Source organism: Phoenix dactylifera, chromosome 8 (assembly GCF_051530095.1).
Source record: "Phoenix dactylifera cultivar Ajwa chromosome 8, Ajwa_hap1_PhDact_Kaust_v1.1, whole genome shotgun sequence".
Lineage (NCBI taxonomy): Eukaryota > Viridiplantae > Streptophyta > Magnoliopsida > Arecales > Arecaceae > Phoenix > Phoenix dactylifera.
This window is the reverse complement of record NC_143197.1, coordinates 25,817,372-25,833,916: the sequence shown is the minus strand read 5'-3', so window position 1 is coordinate 25,833,916 and position 16,545 is coordinate 25,817,372. Positions and strand designations below refer to the sequence as shown.

At 42.0% G+C, this 16,545-nt stretch overlaps 2 protein-coding genes across 2 annotated transcripts; one reads left to right on the top strand and one right to left on the bottom strand.

Annotated features, from left to right (window-relative positions):
* Window positions 1–3,220: 3,220 nt before the first annotated feature.
* On the top strand, window positions 3,221–6,189 carry LOC149753051 (uncharacterized). Its single transcript, XM_089924963.1, has 2 exons — window positions 3,221–3,344; window positions 6,122–6,189. The coding sequence occupies exons 1-2, from the start codon at window positions 3,221–3,223 to the stop codon at window positions 6,187–6,189; spliced, it is 192 nt and encodes a 63-aa protein (XP_089781089.1).
* An 8,454-nt stretch (window positions 6,190–14,643) lies between these two features.
* LOC103706218 (sigma factor binding protein 2, chloroplastic-like) lies at window positions 14,644–15,696 on the bottom strand. Its single transcript, XM_008790261.6, has one exon. It carries the CDS (start codon window positions 15,201–15,203, stop codon window positions 14,745–14,747), a length of 459 nt encoding a protein of 152 aa, XP_008788483.4. The 5' UTR covers window positions 15,204–15,696; the 3' UTR covers window positions 14,644–14,744.
* Window positions 15,697–16,545: the final 849 nt, after the last annotated feature.

Here is a 16,545-nt window from a genome sequence, read left to right as displayed (position 1 = left end):
GGCTATCACATCAGTGAACTACTCCCTGCTACCCACGTCTCAGCGTCGAAACCGTGTGCATGGCCCCAACATGGTTTGCTTTCCGTTCCCAGCTCTGAACATCCTTCCGCTCCCTCCGTCTTCGCATCATGGCCATTAACGAAGCCCCGTCTTCCTTCCTCTCCCAGCTTCATCGTGGCAGCCTTCATTTACTCCTGCGAACTCGGGGCTGAGTTTCACATGTCAAAGACACGGTCGATGGTGACCAAGTAACGGGGGTTTGGCCTCCGGGCTCGTTGAGGCCTGGCGAGAGGCTTATCATCACCCCTCCCTTCCGCCAAAACCTTATCCTTAAGGTTTGCTTTCGAATATTGTCTCTTCAGCTGAGCGTAGTCTTCCCAAGTGGCGTCCTCCTTCGGCAGAGAACGCCATTGCACAAGAATTTCTTCAAGGAGCTTTCCTCCCTTCTTGACCCAGCGGTAGTCTCGGATAATCTCTAGTTCCATCTCTAAACTTCCATCCTCAAATATGGGCGGAGGATCTGCACACGAAACTTGCCCCTCTCCAAGCTTCCTCTTGAGGAGTGATACATGAAATACTGGGTGAACCCTAGCGGTCTCTGGTAATGCTAGCCGATAAGCTACCGGACCAATTCGCTCGATGATGCGATAGGGTCCGAAGTACTTTTAGGTGAGTTTTTGGTGAGCTTGATGGAAGATGGTCTGCTGCCGGTCAGGGGAGAGTTTCATAAACACCTACTCTCCTTCCGTAAAAGAGACTTCCCTTCTCTTCTCATCTGCATCCTGTTTCATGCAACATTGTGCCTTTATTAGATTGTTCTTCAGCTCCCTCATCAACTGGTCGCGATCGACTAGGTTTCTGTCCACTTCATCAACAACTGAGATCCCTTCCAAATACCAGGTGATGGAGGGTGGCGCCCACCCATACAACTCTTGGAAGGGTGTCATCCCAGCAGTTGAGTGGAAAGTGGTGTTATACCGGTATTCCGCCCAAGCTAGGTTTGGCTCTCGTGTCTTCAGAAACTAGCTACACAAACACCTGAGGTACTACTCCACGCATCTATTCACTACTTCGGTTTGGCTGTCAGATTGCGATGGTATGCCGTACTCATTTTGAGAGAGGTTCCTTGGAGCTTGAAAAACTCTCGCCAGAAAGTGCTCACAAATATAGGGTCCCGATCACTGACGATCGACCGTGGCATCCTATGTAGTCGGGCCACCTGGTTTACGAACAGTTCTGCTACTCCCTTTGCCGTATATGGATGAGAAAGAGATAAAAAATGTACGTACTTGGTTAGTCGATCTACGACAACCAGTATCACATTCTTTCCTCTAGACCAGAGTAGGCCCTAGATGAAGTCTAGGGAGATGTCCTCCCACACCTGAGTAGGCATCGGCAATGGTTGCAGCAACCCCACTGGAGCATGGGCTTCATATTATTGTTGCTGATGTACCACACACTTGACCACAAACTTTCTTATATCCTTCTTCATCGATCCCCAGTGGAAGGCTTGAGAGATTCGTTTTTACATCTTCAGTAAACCTGAGTGTCCGCCGATCTTGGTATTATGGTATTTACCCATTAGCTTGCTTCTTGGTGGAGATCCAGACGGAATCACGATCTTGTCTTTGTAATATAAGATTCCTCCCTTGAGCTGGTAGTTCTTCAAGCGTTTGGGCTTTGTTGCCAGTTGCTGAATCTTCTGTCGCAAGTAGAGGTCTTCGTTATGGGCAGCTCGTATCTCCTCCCAGATGTTAAAAATCGGACGACTGATGGCATTGAGCTCCGCGGCATCAGGGAGGCGAGATAGGGTGTCTGCTGCCGTGTTTTCCTTCCTGGGTTTATATATGATTTCATATTCATACCCCAGTAGCTTGGCCACCTACTTTTGTTGTTCCGACATATTCACACGTTGCTCCAAGAAGTGCCGCAAACTCTTTTGATCCATTCTTAGTTCAACATCTTCTAGCTCTGATACCAAGAGAGAGAGAGAGAGAGACATCGAATCGGATAAGGAAATGCTTCTATTAATAAGGCTCTACTTCGGGTAAGAGCAACCCATTACACTCATAATAAATAGAAGAAAAAAAACCTACCGAACCCTCCCTCGCTCCCCTCCTTTTACTATCCCTACGTGACCCCTTGATAACTGACTGACGAAAGATGGGCTATCATATTGGCGAATTGCTCCCCGCTACCCACGTCTCAGCGTCGAAACCGTGTGCATGGCCCCAATGTGGTTTGCTTTTCACTCCCAGCTCCAAACGTCCTTCTGCTCCCTCCATCTTCGCATCGTGGCCATCAGCGAAGCCCCGTCTTCCTTCTTCTCCTAGCTTCGTCGTGGCAGCCTTCATTTCCTCTTGCGAACTCGGGGCAGAGTTCCACGTGTCGAAGACACGATCGATGGCGACCAAGTAATGGGGGTTTGGCCTCCGGGCTCGTTGAGGCCTGGCGAGAGGCTGGGGCCTGGCGAGAGGCTTACCACAAGATAGTTAGTATAGTCCAAATTCACCGTCTCGGTACCGGACCCGATATCGATATCACACTAGTACAATGTCGATACGGTATGGTACGAAATTTTTTTTGACATACCAAGTATCGGTATGCCATCCGTACCGGATATCTAGTACGGTATGGTATGCCCTATACCGTCTGATTCAAAGTATAGCTTGATATAAAAGTAATTTAACCTAATTAATAAAAGCTAATCATCATAGATGAACTATGTCTTTTACAATTACAGAACCAATTAAGTGGCTAAATGACCTAAGTTCGTCATGATTAGGGCATTAATTCTAATAGACCTTGCATTAAAGTTTGGTGCAAGGTGCCAACTAGTATAAAGGCTGTTTATGGGGATTTGATCTTCAAGAAGTTTTATATTTGTCTGAGAGACTTGAGGACTTGATTTTTAGTTGGAAGTAGGAGAATATTGGATTGGATTGATCTTATAAAGGACAACTATTATCTGTTGTTGGTATGGATGCAAATTGATCAAACGTATCCAATTTCCTATGCTGTAGGGGAACTGGAGAACAAAGAATCATGGACTTGGTTCCTTCAGGCCTTATTAGAAGATACTGACATTCAAAATCAAGGTGAATGGACTATAATGAGTGACAAGTAAAAAGTATATTCTTCTAACTCTCTTTGTGTGTTTGATGTATTCTCGTTGCTTTTATTATCTTCTGATCATTTAACTTTGATTATGAACTGTGTCATGGTCTTAAAGGATCTTGTTCCAGCGTTAGAGGAGTTACTACCTGGAGTGGAGATGAGATTTTGTTGTAGGCACCTATATGATAACTTCGAGGAAGCTCAGAATCGAAATTATTTGAATGATAGCCTATAGGCAGCAGAAAGGGCTACAACAATACCTGATTTTGAGAAGCATATAGAGGAGGAGCATATGGAAGAGATGAAAGAATTAAGCAAGAAGGTATACAACTGGCTTTCAAAGAAGCTTGCTAAGCAATGGAGCAAGTCACACTTTCAGACACTTACCAAATCTGACAGAAATCAGAATAATATTAGTGAGGCACTCAATGGATGCATATTGGCAGCTAGAGACAAATTCTAATCTAAGTCTTATGGGGACTATTAGGATAATGTTGACGAAGAGATTGCAAATAAAGAGGAGGTGGATGACAGGGTATGAGAGGGATATATGCCTCAAAATTCGGAAAAGGTTAAGAGAAATTGAAGTTAGAGTCCACTAAGTTACGCCATCCCTAACTGGGAATTATAGGTTTCAAGTTAGTTTGTCTATCGAGGAGCAGTTTGCAGTGGACCTAGTGTCATGCCCCGAGCCCAGAGCGCGGCAGACGCCGCATGCCCGCACGGTGGGCCGCACAGGCGTGCAAGGCATCGGAACATATCGGAGCAAATACAGATATTTAAAGATGACATAATTATTTAAGTTGGTCAAAAACAGTCTTACAAAATTTCAAAATAGTATATGTTAACATAATTCAAATGTTCAAGCTAATCTAACTAAAATGCCGATAACTGAAGAAATCATCGGAAAATCTAACGCACTCTCCAATCCCGTGCGATCAAGCCTCTGGATCTGAAAAACAGAGAAAATAAAATAATGAGCTCCACTAGCCCAGTAAGGAACAAAATACCTCAAAGTGGAGTCTGAGCATATCAGATCAAAATACAGGATAATGTCTGGAATAAATCATAAATAACATCGTTTTACTACTTTCAAAACTTATTATCATTTTTCCAAAAATTCTGATACCAGAATCTCAACATAATAGGCTACGGCCACGTAACCCAGTAGCATGGATTGCACAAGGTGCCAAATCCACTATTTTTATCCACCGATGGCAGCCGGTGTTGCACAAAAGTGCCAAATCCACTATATTTACCCACCGATGGTAAACGGTGTCCAAATCCACTATTCTAATCAACGGTGGCACGGTGTCGAAATCAGTTTCTCACAGATTACAAGTCGACAGATCCAACGTATAATCTCCATTGGCAGGGCCAGAACAGAATAGAATAGATCATAGCCATGCTGAGAATGCATATATATATAAATAGATTTCATAAATTGTCCAGTCATATTTTACGGCTTTCAGAGCATATAACATGATTTTCAAATAAAATTTAACATGCCTGACCCATTTTACTGAATACAAAACATATTTCGAAATTTAATTCACTAATAATTATTTTACCAAATAATTTCAAAAATGCACTTTGAAGTATTAAGTTACTTATCTCTTCTCGCTTAATCCCTACTTCAGATAGGCGGATCAGGTTCACCTATTTAAATTTAATTAATTTCTTGTTAATTTCAGAGCTAAGCAAAATCCAGAAGTAATACTACTGGGCACGGCCCAAAAGGGCCCAGAGTTGGTCCATAATGAACATGGCCCGATATGGCCCACATCGGACACAGCCTAATAGGGCCCCTAAGGTTGGCCTCTTATTGGTTCATTTATGCAATAGAATCCATTGCAGGGACCAATATCTAATTACATAGTATTGTTCCGTAATAAAACTTGAGTAAAGGGACCAAACAAATATAGTTGAGGACCTTTATATAATAAATCATCCTTATAGGGACCACATACAAATTATAAAAGACCTTTTTATGAAATAACCTACTGCCAAGGGCTTTTTTGCAAAATTTTCCTTTATTGGCCAAACGGGTTTAGGTTTCGAGTTTTGGATTTTGGATTTCGAGTTTCGGGCCTGAACTGGGTTTCGGGTTCGGATCTAAACTGGATTTCGAATTTCAGGTTCGGGCATGAACTGGGTTTCGAATTTCTGGTTCGGACGTGAACTGGGCCCAAGTTGGGCCTGAAATGGATAGGGCCCAACGGGCCCAATTTGGCCCCTGATGGGCCTCCTCCTTCCCCAAATCCCCCATGGACAGGGGAAGAAGGAACAATCGGGAGAGAAGGGGGCGGCAGGGTGGTCGGCCTGGGTGGCCAGGGGCTGTCGCCTGGTCGACGATCAGCCGGCCGCTGCGGTGGCCGGGGTCGAGGAGCAATCGAGATGATCTCGGTTTGAGGGGCTGAACGAAGGAGGAAAAAATCATGTTATTTGGCATGAGAACAAAGATAAGGAGGAGGGAGGCTCACCGGCGGTCAACGGAGATGGCAGATCTTGGCCGGGGGAGGCTCGATCCAGTGGTCAAGCGGCGGTGCTGCTTCCGGAGAGGAAGAAGATCCAGAAACAGTGGGAAACTTGTGAAGGGGCTTCGGATGGCGCTCAGCCGGGAGAGCACGCTGGTCACCAGACAGGAGGAGGAGGGAAGGAAGGAGAGGAGAGGAAGAGTCGGAGGAGGGCTCGAAGGTCTGGGAGGAGGAAAAGAAAGGACTTTATAGCCCTTTGGTAATGGCACTCCGCCGCGTGAATCACGGTGGTCGAGCGTGATCCGCGGCCGTGATTGGCCGCGGTTTCATTGGAAAGGGTTGGGGGGGTGCCGCGGGATGCCCATGGCGCCCTGCCCCAATTGCTCCTGGAGGAACCGGAGAGGATGTCCGGTTCCTCCCATATTAGGATCGGGGCTGAAGTCGGCTGGGGTTGCCGACTTCAGCCCCGTATCCCACACCTAGTTAGGAGAACCCCAGCCGACTTCAGCCCCGTATCCCACACCTAGTTAGGAGAACATGCTCATGTAAAGCATGGGATTTGTTAGGGATCCTCTGCATACATGCCATTGCATGAATTTTCTGCTAAAAATATTGGGTCGAAGACTATGTTCAGGATTGCTGCAGAGTTGAAACCTACATGAAGGCTTATGATCCTATAATTGAGACAATTAATGGGTAGCTGTGGCCTGAGGTTGACAAACCACCTATAAAGCCTCCCTTTATTAGGAAGCAGCCTGACAGGCCAAAGAAAAACAGGAAGAAGGATAAGGATGAACCCAATACAAGGAATCCTTGCAAGGCATCCAAGGTTGGCGGCAGTGCCATTCCTGGAGTGATGTTCACGTACTTATTAGTACTGATCCGTATTGAATTAGCCTGACCCGGCGATCAAATTCTTGGTGGGAATCATCAACTTTGTAATGTTTTAATAATGGGACACAATAGAAGGGCTTGTAGGGGTGCTGTTCGTGGCAGTGCTAGCTTCTCTACCAAAGGGCACTAGAGGGAAGAGCACTAGAGGGAAGTGCTCAGGCACCAAATACCCTTAGAGCTTCCAAATTACTGTCAAGTTCCCTAAATACCAACTGTTACATGTAATGCATGAGGTTGGATAACTGACATACTACACCAATTGTGGCTAGGTGAGACCGAACAGCAGAGCCCCAAGTGGTCAGGCACCAAGAGCATCAACTGCTTAGGCATACAGTGCTCAAACAGCTTCCAGTGCCCAGATGAGAGAAGCACCGGAGCATCAAATACAACAGCATCGAGTGCTTTTGGTCCAGGTACTCAAGCTCGCAGCCAACCCTATGTAGCAGTCATGTATTATAACTAAGAAAATATAAAATATATAAATAAATCTACCTCATCCTATAAGCTTAAGCTTTTAGGAAAAGTGGTGATTTTAACATGGTATCAGAACAGAGGTCCTGAATTTGAATTCTGTCTCAGCACTCTTTAACCTCATTATTAAAAAATTTCATATGTTGGGCTCGCCCATTAAAAAAAAAGTCCGGCCTACATGTGAGGAAGAGTGTAAGAAAAAATAAAATATATAAATAAATCTATCTCATTCTATAAGCTTAAGCAATGACGTACATATTTTTATGTTCATTTCACTGTATTGCAGTCGCAGGACGGTCAACCATCCACCCAACCAAGCCACACATGTACCCAGCAAAGCCAATGATCAGATCGGTACTAGTTCAAGGTAACTGGTGCCTCGGCACCAATTAATTCATGGCAGCTCAAGTGCTCGAGCACCAGTGAGAAGGTTGACACCTGCAAACTTCCAATGAGAGGAAGGAATTGGGTGACAGTGGGTGGATTGGAGGCTGCTAGGCAGCAAGCACAACAGAGACTCAGACCAGTTGGAAAGAAGATCAAACAGACACTGTAGCAAGAGAATTGTCTTGCGCGCGTTTGGTGTTTTTGTAAGAGATGGTACTTTGTTTGAACAATGTACATTTTGTTACAACTTAATGGCATCTTTTGCTTAGTTTCATTACATGTTTTATATCAATTTTGTTCACTTTATTGCATGTATTGGATTTAACCAAACAGATTAAATCATATCAGGATTGAGCTAATACAGAAAATTAACTAAGCACTAGCATGAATGCATAAATAAGCACAAAAGGCAGGAAACTCCATTTATTCCATAATTTAGATACAAAAGGTAGCATCTGCTCTAACAATCCACCCAATCCTACAAAAGCCTGCCAAAACTACACGACTCCTAACAGATTATAAAAACATGACACTTCACAACAATTTAAGCGAGATGAGATAGGTGTTTGGGGCAGGTCCCTTACACCACATGATAGATATCAAAAGCAACCCAAGTGTTACTTCCACAACCAAGCACATACATCTTTCTTTTGCCCTTCAAGCTCTGGATAGCCTCATACATTCTTGAAATTTCACCATCTTTCCTATTTTGAGCCTTTTCCTTCTCGGCCAGCAAAGTAGTTAATCTTTGCACCTCTTCGCCCACACTCTCGGCGTCAGCAGCTTGACTCCTTTGTTTAAATTCGAGTCTCCTTAGCCTCCTCACTTGAGCCTCCAATGAGTCATTTGCTCGTAGCAAACTAGGGACAAGCTGCTTCGATCTTGTGCATTTTTCATGATTCTTCCACCTAAATGCATTGCCCACACTTAGAGGATCGGCTGAATCATACAAACTGCACCCATAAAATTTCCTCCTAGGATTCTGGGGAACCCATGAGGTGGGCTCAATCATTCATTGGCAACCTGCGGTGGCATTCATCAATACTGGGAGAGCGCTGGTTGCGTGAAGTAAATGAGCCGCCACTCATTGCCAAAATCTTCACCCATACTCTTTCTTTCTTCTTCTTTGGCTTTGTTTTCGTCTTTGTGAAATGGAGCCTCCAATAAGGCCAAGAGACGCCATTTTGGCAGCAAATGAATCGATTCTGGGGGCGAATGAAGGCCATATGTCGTCAATGTAACATAGGCTTGCTTCTGGAAGTGCCATGTAAGTAAACTGAAAGGGCGCATGCGAGCATGTGCCTCTTTCTATTACCTATTTAATACCTGAGTGACGAAGGGTCACATTGTTAATGGCTTATAAGTTCAGGAGCTGAGAAATTGAAGTTCGGGTTCAAGTTAAATTGGGTCATTTTTAAGATGTAATAATACATTATTATACTATATATATCATATATTATCATATTATATTACATTTTATTACTATACGAAATTACATTATGTTACAGTATACTAATAATATACTTTGTAATAATGTATTGCTATATTATCTTACAATATTATCTCATATTATATTACATTATAATAATGTTATGCTATACGATAATATTTTAATATATAATAATATATAATATTACAATGCATTATACTCTACTGTACAATACTATGTCATGGATTTTATTATTATTTTATCGTACCAAAAATATTTTCTTAGTTGGTTAACCAACATATGGTATAATTTCAGATCATTTTAGAAATATAGTTACTAAACATCACACAACATTTTATAGAAACTCTGCTTCCATGAGCTTTAAAAGCTCTACTGCAAGCAACAATATCCAACGGGGCCTAAATGATTTATTTGAAAACTATAAACTGAAAGATTAATCTAACCTACCCACTAGAAAATTTCAACCAACTAAGAATGGAGATTTTTTTTTTAATTTTCCGGTTTCGAAATTGATTGGTCAATACTTGAAGCCTTTGATTCATGGTCATGTTTGTGGTGTACATCATTGGCTACATCCTAGCTAAATCATTGGTCTATTATCGTGGATGCCGATTGATGGGTGGTATAATCTCAACTTAATCAGTGTTTCATATCAGTATTTAAATCGGATGACTTGATAGCAGAAACTTAGGTCAAGTTGATCAATTTTGCATCAACTTTATGACAAGCAATCTACTATATACCAAGTTGCTACGGACAGAGAGCTTTTCCATTGTTTAATCAAAACAGCCTCAGGATGAAGCCAAAGCAGCTGAGGTTTAGGATGAGATCAAAACTAAGAAACTTTACATTTGGAGGTTGTCCCTTTTAAGAAGAGGCCAAGAAGTGGAAAACTCATAACTGTGTCTTAAAGAAGAGTGTAAGACCATTTATATATCCTCTAAGATTCTCTTCGCACAGTTTGCGAGTGCTTTACATGTTTGTCAACCTAATATTTTGGCTTATTCGGTAAACAACTACAAAATATTAGTGAAAACTTCAAGCTTTGGGGTAGGTTAGTGTACCACATGCCCAGATTTAGGCACAAAAGTTAGTCAACTTTCAGACCCAACTCGATCCGACGGGTTGCTTTTTTCAATTCATGACAAAGGATTTCCTTGGTCCCCCTTCCCAACAGGTTGAATCCAACCTGTGCACAAGGGAATGGTTTCATTTTTACCTTATTTTAATTTGACGTAGGGCTAAGGAAGCCAAGCTTATATAGAAAATAAGAGGATGTTATATCAGGACTTTGCGTGGAATTGAAATCGTTCGAGATTAACAAGATGATGAGTTCTCTCAACACAAATGAAATAAATGGAAAGTTCAGCATAAAGTTTTATGAAAGTTCAGCATAAAGTTTCACTGCTTGAATAGATTGGTCATGAAGGACGAATCTTTTCTTTGTTTACTTTCTGCCATTTTTGTTGAGATAAGTAAAGGAGGATCTATTAGAGTTCATTTAGATTAGAGAAATACAAGAAAGGAAATTTTCTCAAAAAGAAATACAAGGAAGGAAAGCCATATCTCTCAGAAAAAGAAGGAAATCCAGGGATCCCAAATATCCCATGACCAGATGAAACAAGAGACTAGAAAAAGGGAAACAGTGAGCATGAAATCTACCTCAGGCTGTTTCCCTTCATTTTTTAATACAGGAGGAAAGCTGCCTGACAAACTTGAAAGTCATCTACAGGCTTACCCATTAACATGCAGTCTCAATCATAAGATGCGCTTATTTGAGTAGGACTAGTGATGTCTTATGAGAAATGAAAATAAGAGCACTTGGGTAATTTTATGTAGTGCCGATGAGACAGATCAGCTAAAATTGAGAAGAAGGTGATAAACAAACCGCTACTGAAGGCAGCATAAAATTTACAGCAAGAAATGAATGAAAAGAATGAAAACTGAGGGAATGTGCCATTCAGTGCATTCAGATTGAGAGCTGCTAAGGATATGATGAGAGCGGGATGGAAACGTATGAAATAACCAAATGCTTTATTTGTTACCTTAAACTCATATCTCTTTCTCATTTTACGTCCTAATCTCAAATTTCCAGTGTGTAAATATTTTACTGAAAAAGATAATACTAGAGTGTAAGTAGATTTAACCGTTTAAATATTACGCCAAATTTTTGCATTACTCCTTTTTTTTTCCCTTTGAAAGGAATCAAAAATATCCAACCGGAAGGATGAACAGTAACATATACCTTGAGAAAAAGCACACGATCAATATTTCCAAGACCTTTCTTTGGCTAGGAGTACATGTTTTGGATTCCTCATTGTATTCTTGAACATAACTTTTGTTGTAGAATGAATTCTAGGTCGGAAATCTATGTACAATTGAAATAAAAACTTTTTCTCATGATCCAAAAGTCTTTTGAATTCAAGAATGGCAGAGGGAGATAGGAAGAAGGAGAGAAGTATTTCTCCCTCCATTCCTCCCATTTCTCCCATTTCTAATCTCCATCTCTTTATCATACAGTGGTTGGGAAAATTTTGGGGAGCTTGTGAAAGTTGTGATAACTACGCCAAATAGCTATCACCATGTGACAACTTCACGTGAACCTTCAGGGATAACATCGAGTTATCGACCCATATGCCAAGACTGAATTAGACCCGTTACCAACTTTTTTCCCCAATGTGGTCACCATGACTCAGGGAATTTGTAATCCTTTCGGGATGGTCAGCCACTTTTTACATCAAAAAAAAAAAAAAGGACAACTCCCATATGAACCATGGCTCAAACTGGACTTGGACATGTCCTCATGGACGCCCAACCATGATTTCTGACACCCTTGTTTTGAACTACACCAATATATAGCTTTGTATGGACTTTCTGTTCATTTCTAATAGCAAAGAAGCTGTTCATCACAATGCGTATGATGGAAGTAGGTGGTACACGACGTGGAGTGGATTACCAACACATAAGCCCTAGTTTTTTCCCCGTATCTATTGGTTGTAGGACATCTACGTGGGGTGGTTTCAGATTTGGCCAAGGCAATTAAATGCACTAATATGAAGTCCAGTTGCAACCACTTGGGCTAGCTCCTAGAGTGCGACAAGCCACAATTTGGCAGGCCATGTTTGGACTCCATTTTATCAGCTAGTAAAGGCATTTCATTGCATGGAAACAAAATCTTCTAAAGGCAGTATCTGTGTTAAAATAGGAACTGTATGAGTGGCTACCCAGTCTCATCAGAATTCATACTGAAAGGGGCGATCTCCAGTACCATGATGCCAGAAGAACAGTTGACCTGGAACTGACTATTTTAGCTAGCATGTATATGTCCTGTGCCCAAATAGCTCAATTCTCAAAGATCCTTTAAATTCTACAGGCATCTTGCTCCCAGACTTGCCGCCATCAAAAGCTTCATGAGCGCCTCCTTTGGAGTCCCTATTGCAACACAGTTATCAGGAACTGCAAAGAGATAATTTTGTAACGCACATATATGCCCACGTATGATTAAAGGTTGTTTAAACTTTTTTTTTTTCTGATGATTGCGACAAAACACATCTCTCTTTCACGCACCCCCTCTCTCTCTCTCACACACACACACACAGCAATTTTTTTTTTTCAGAAAGTGAAAAGAAAATTGAAATCATAATTAACTATCAAGGAATACATATATCTTCTGCGTTTGTGCACGTAAGAACCCGTTGATCTTGGTATGTACACCCAAAACAACGGAAAAAGCCATGCAATTTCACTAATAAAGTATAGACAAACAAAGGAGAGGAGATATCATATCAGCCATGCAAACTCCCTTTACCTGTCTCCCTCTCCTACTGGACCTGCTGAACTATCAGAAGGAACAAAACAACCGATCCCAATTGCTTCCCCTGAATACTGATAACTCCATCTTTGGACTAGGTTTGGATATTACATGTTGAAGTTCCTTTATAGCAACCTATGGAACACGCAATTTCTCTTGGATGGTTTCCACAAAATTAAAGCCAAAGGGAAAAAAAGAGATAATCTTGTACACCTACGAGCAAAAGAAAATTAAACTCACGCATGATTTTATCAAGAAATGCAAAAATAATTAACTCTCATCAACTTATCAGGAATATTCTTAATTAGTGCAAGCTCAGCAAAAACAAATAAACTGTGATTTCTTTAGCGGATATTGGTCTATCTCCAAGGCATGCCTTCTACTAGATCCTAAAGCATTAGAAGTAGTATCTTATCTCTTTTGAGAGAAATTAGAAAGAGTATCAAAGTGCAAAATATGATCTATTTAACATGAAGATCTGCTTTGCAGTAATTAAAAACACATCAAATCCCTTGTCATCATGAAGAGATCGAATCGTAATGCAAGCCAGTTTTGTTTAGTGGCTCCTTTTGTTGTTGTTAGCGCTACTCGCGATCTAGTTTAGGCAGACAAAACCAGGAACGCTTTGGGGCTCGAGCCTGTGTTCAGCTCCGTAAAAAGGAGGTGTCATGATGTACTGAATAATGCAGGCGATAAGACAAAGATATTATCTGATCATTTCATCAAAGAAGTAAACCTACCAGCCTTCTTCAATTAATTCTAGTTCAACAATATAACAAGTGAGTTTCCTAAAAAGGAAAGCTATACTAAGTAGTGACTTCCAACTTCTACATGCTCTCATAAGGACTCACCATTCTAGTCAATAAATCCATGCAACTTGTATGCCTGCTCAAATAGAACTGTAATTTAAGCACCTAATGAACGTATATACAGCTTAGTTTTTATTTGAGGATACGTATACGTTAGTATTCTCGCAAAAAAGAGTATATGGATACCCAAGAAATAACTAAAGGCCACTCTTTGAAAAACATTCAACTACAGACCAATATCAGTGGATTCACTGTGTTTTAAGTGCATACAAAAACTTTAGAAACGCTTTAAGAACCGAACCTTTGTAAGAGAACTTCAGAACTGAAAACTAGCCGGTCAGCACAATAAATGCCAATAATGCATGCATTACAAAAACTTTTTTGAGAAAATAAGACATTACTAAGGATTACTACACAACAATCTATATAATTAGCTTTCAACTGCATTCCACATAATCGTATCCAAGACATGGTATGAGAAATGGTATAACTAGAAATATCATCCAAAGTAGTACCCAGAGGGTGCACAGAAATACGTACCACTAAAAAAAAAAATCATACCAGACAGCCAATAAGGAGGATCTAGATCCTTGCATGTCTTTGAGATCTAAGTTTTCAGAAGAAGCTAGCAGAGGTTTCTGATTTTTTATTCACCACACAACTGGAGGTTTTATCAGTATCTATGTTGATCCGTCTATATATCTCGACCAAATCTTCATGCTTAGACCAGATCAACTCAGATGACCGACCTCACCAGTCTCACTTCAACCATGCATTTGTTGCCTTTTTGTGTACGTTTGTGAGTGTGCGAGAAAGAGAGAGAGAGAGAGAGAGAACACTGTACTTCATCTTCAGGATGAAATTGGGTTCCACGGAGGATGCCTCTACTTTCCACAATCATATGTGCTGGGGGAGGGTTTGGTAAGGATATACTCATCTTGACAATGATCAAGATGAAGGATGGACGGAACCTCTGGAGAGGAGGGGGGGGGGGGGGGGGGGGGGGGGGGGGGGCGCGGCGGCGAGAGAGAGAGAGAGAGATAAAAGCATACAGGTCCACAACAAGTAACTATCACTTTATTCTTTCTGATTCCTACTAACTATCATCAAATCTGTGGTCATCCCCCTCAGCATCCCAATCCCCCAACTCGAATAACATGGGGATCACCTGGTAACACTCAATCACAAACAGAATTACGATCGATTACTTATTTGTGGTGCATCAAATAATAAATTACGATTGATATTTATAAACACCATCACAAACATAGTTATATAACAAGAGATGAGATCATCAATCTCATGCCACTCGAATCTTAAGAAACTAATTAACCTTGCTCGCCACACGATGCATCGTAGTCGCGGAAGCCTTGACTCTGGTGCCCGTGGCCGTAGTATAGACGCGACGGCGAGAAGCCCTGAAGATTCTCCATCATCTGTGGATTGAAGGTCTCGTCGAACATCTCAAACAGATCCGAGTTTGCGGCGCTCCTCAGCGCGCTATCGCATGGATTCGAGCTTCGATTTGCGGCAGGGCTGGGCCCAGCGGCGGCCCCGGAGCTTGACTCAGGGGCCGGAGGGGGATCGCCGGTATCCTCGGCGTCGGGGAGCCTGGAGAGGTAGGCGACGTTGGAGTCCCTGCCGGTGAGCTCCTGGACGAGGTCGCGGAACTCGGCGGCGCTCGCCTTGACCTTCATGGGGTTGGAGATGTACACCACCTTGATGGGCTTCTTCTTGGCCTTGGCTGCAGGCTTGGTGTTCTTTTGGTGGACGCTTAACCGCTCCATCTCCAAGAAGAGTGCGAGCCAAAGGGACCAACTAAGAACAAGGGGGAGGGAGAGGCCAGCCAACGAGGTGAAGCTGTTCAGCTTTATAGCTATGCAAGGGGAAAACCACACCAAGAGAGCGAGCCAAAGGGACCAACTAAGAACAAGGGGCAGGGAGGCAAGCGAACGAGGTGAAGCTTTTCAGCTTTATAGCTATCCAAGGGGAAAACCACACCAAGAGAGAGAGCCAAAGGGACCAACTAAGAACAAGGGGGAGGGAGGGAAGCGAATGAGGTGAAGCTTTTCAGCTTTATAGCTATATAAGGGGAAAACCACAGAGGGGATGGGGGTGGTTTTTTTACCTCTTTTTTATAGGGCTAGAGAGATTCCGAGGTGGAGGATAGGGTGGTTTCGTGGAAGGGGAAAAGGGGTGGAAAAACGGAGGCATGTGATCAAGGGAAATGGACTTTTGGTGGGGAGGGACGAGGGAGAGGGGAAGGAGAGAGAGGTTCCATAAATTTGGAAGGATTTATAAAATAAAACAAATAAATATACGTCAACAGCCACGCTTTCTATCCCTGAGGACAGAAATGCTTCAATAATTTAAGCCACGTGGCTCGCGCCAAAAGATGGGATCCGAAGCGGTGTCGTCACTGGTACAGGCCCCTCTGACGTCATAACAATAAATGTTGTCGGCTCGGCTCGCCAGCTGCCCACGCCGTTATCCGGCTCTCGAGTCTTTGTTTTTGTTCTCTTCTTTTCTCTTTGTGTGTGTGTGTGTGTGTTGGAAATAAGGCATTGCTTGCCGCCATGGAAGTTAGAAATAAGTTTTGCTTGCTGCCATGGGAGGAATGACGGTGGAAATTTGTTCTCCAGGGCTTCATTGTTCTTTCTTTTAATAGTTTAGTAATGATTTTTTTTTTTAATAGTAGTTGCTCTCTAGTTTTGTGGAAATGAAAATTATATAACTCTGGTGAAAATGTTGACAAAGTATGTCATAAGCATGTCATATCTAGTTGGGTTGTGCCTTCGTGGGGATAGTCTTATACTAATCAGGTCTAAAATCTCTTCTTTCAGTCATATATCTTTTTAAAACTTGCATGAAATCGGTGGTCGATGCAATATTTCTTTTTTCTTACTAATTATATGTAATTAATTTAGCTTTAGTTTGACAAATATTGGATGGCAAATCTAGATACGGTTCAATATAGAAGCTGTTTTTATTGAATCTTAACCTTTTTGATATCAATGATAAGTTCAAGTTTGGTCGCAAATTCTTTTCTTGCAAACAGAAAAATCTAAAAGTTACAAGAACAACATATCATCTTTCAATCCATTTTAATGTTTTGTGTAGGTTAGCACC

Excerpts from the sequence above, each read along its gene's own strand:
- LOC149753051 (XM_089924963.1), top strand. The coding sequence starts at position 3,221 with ATGGTCTTAAAGGATCTTGTTCCAGCGTTAGAGGAGTTACTACCTGGA. Across the intron at positions 3,345-6,121 it reads TCGAAATTATTTGAATGATA|TTAGGAGAACATGCTCATGT; the intron begins GCCTATAGGCAG and ends TCCCACACCTAG.
- LOC103706218 (XM_008790261.6), bottom strand. The coding sequence starts at position 15,203 with ATGGAGCGGTTAAGCGTCCACCAAAAGAACACCAAGCCTGCAGCCAAG.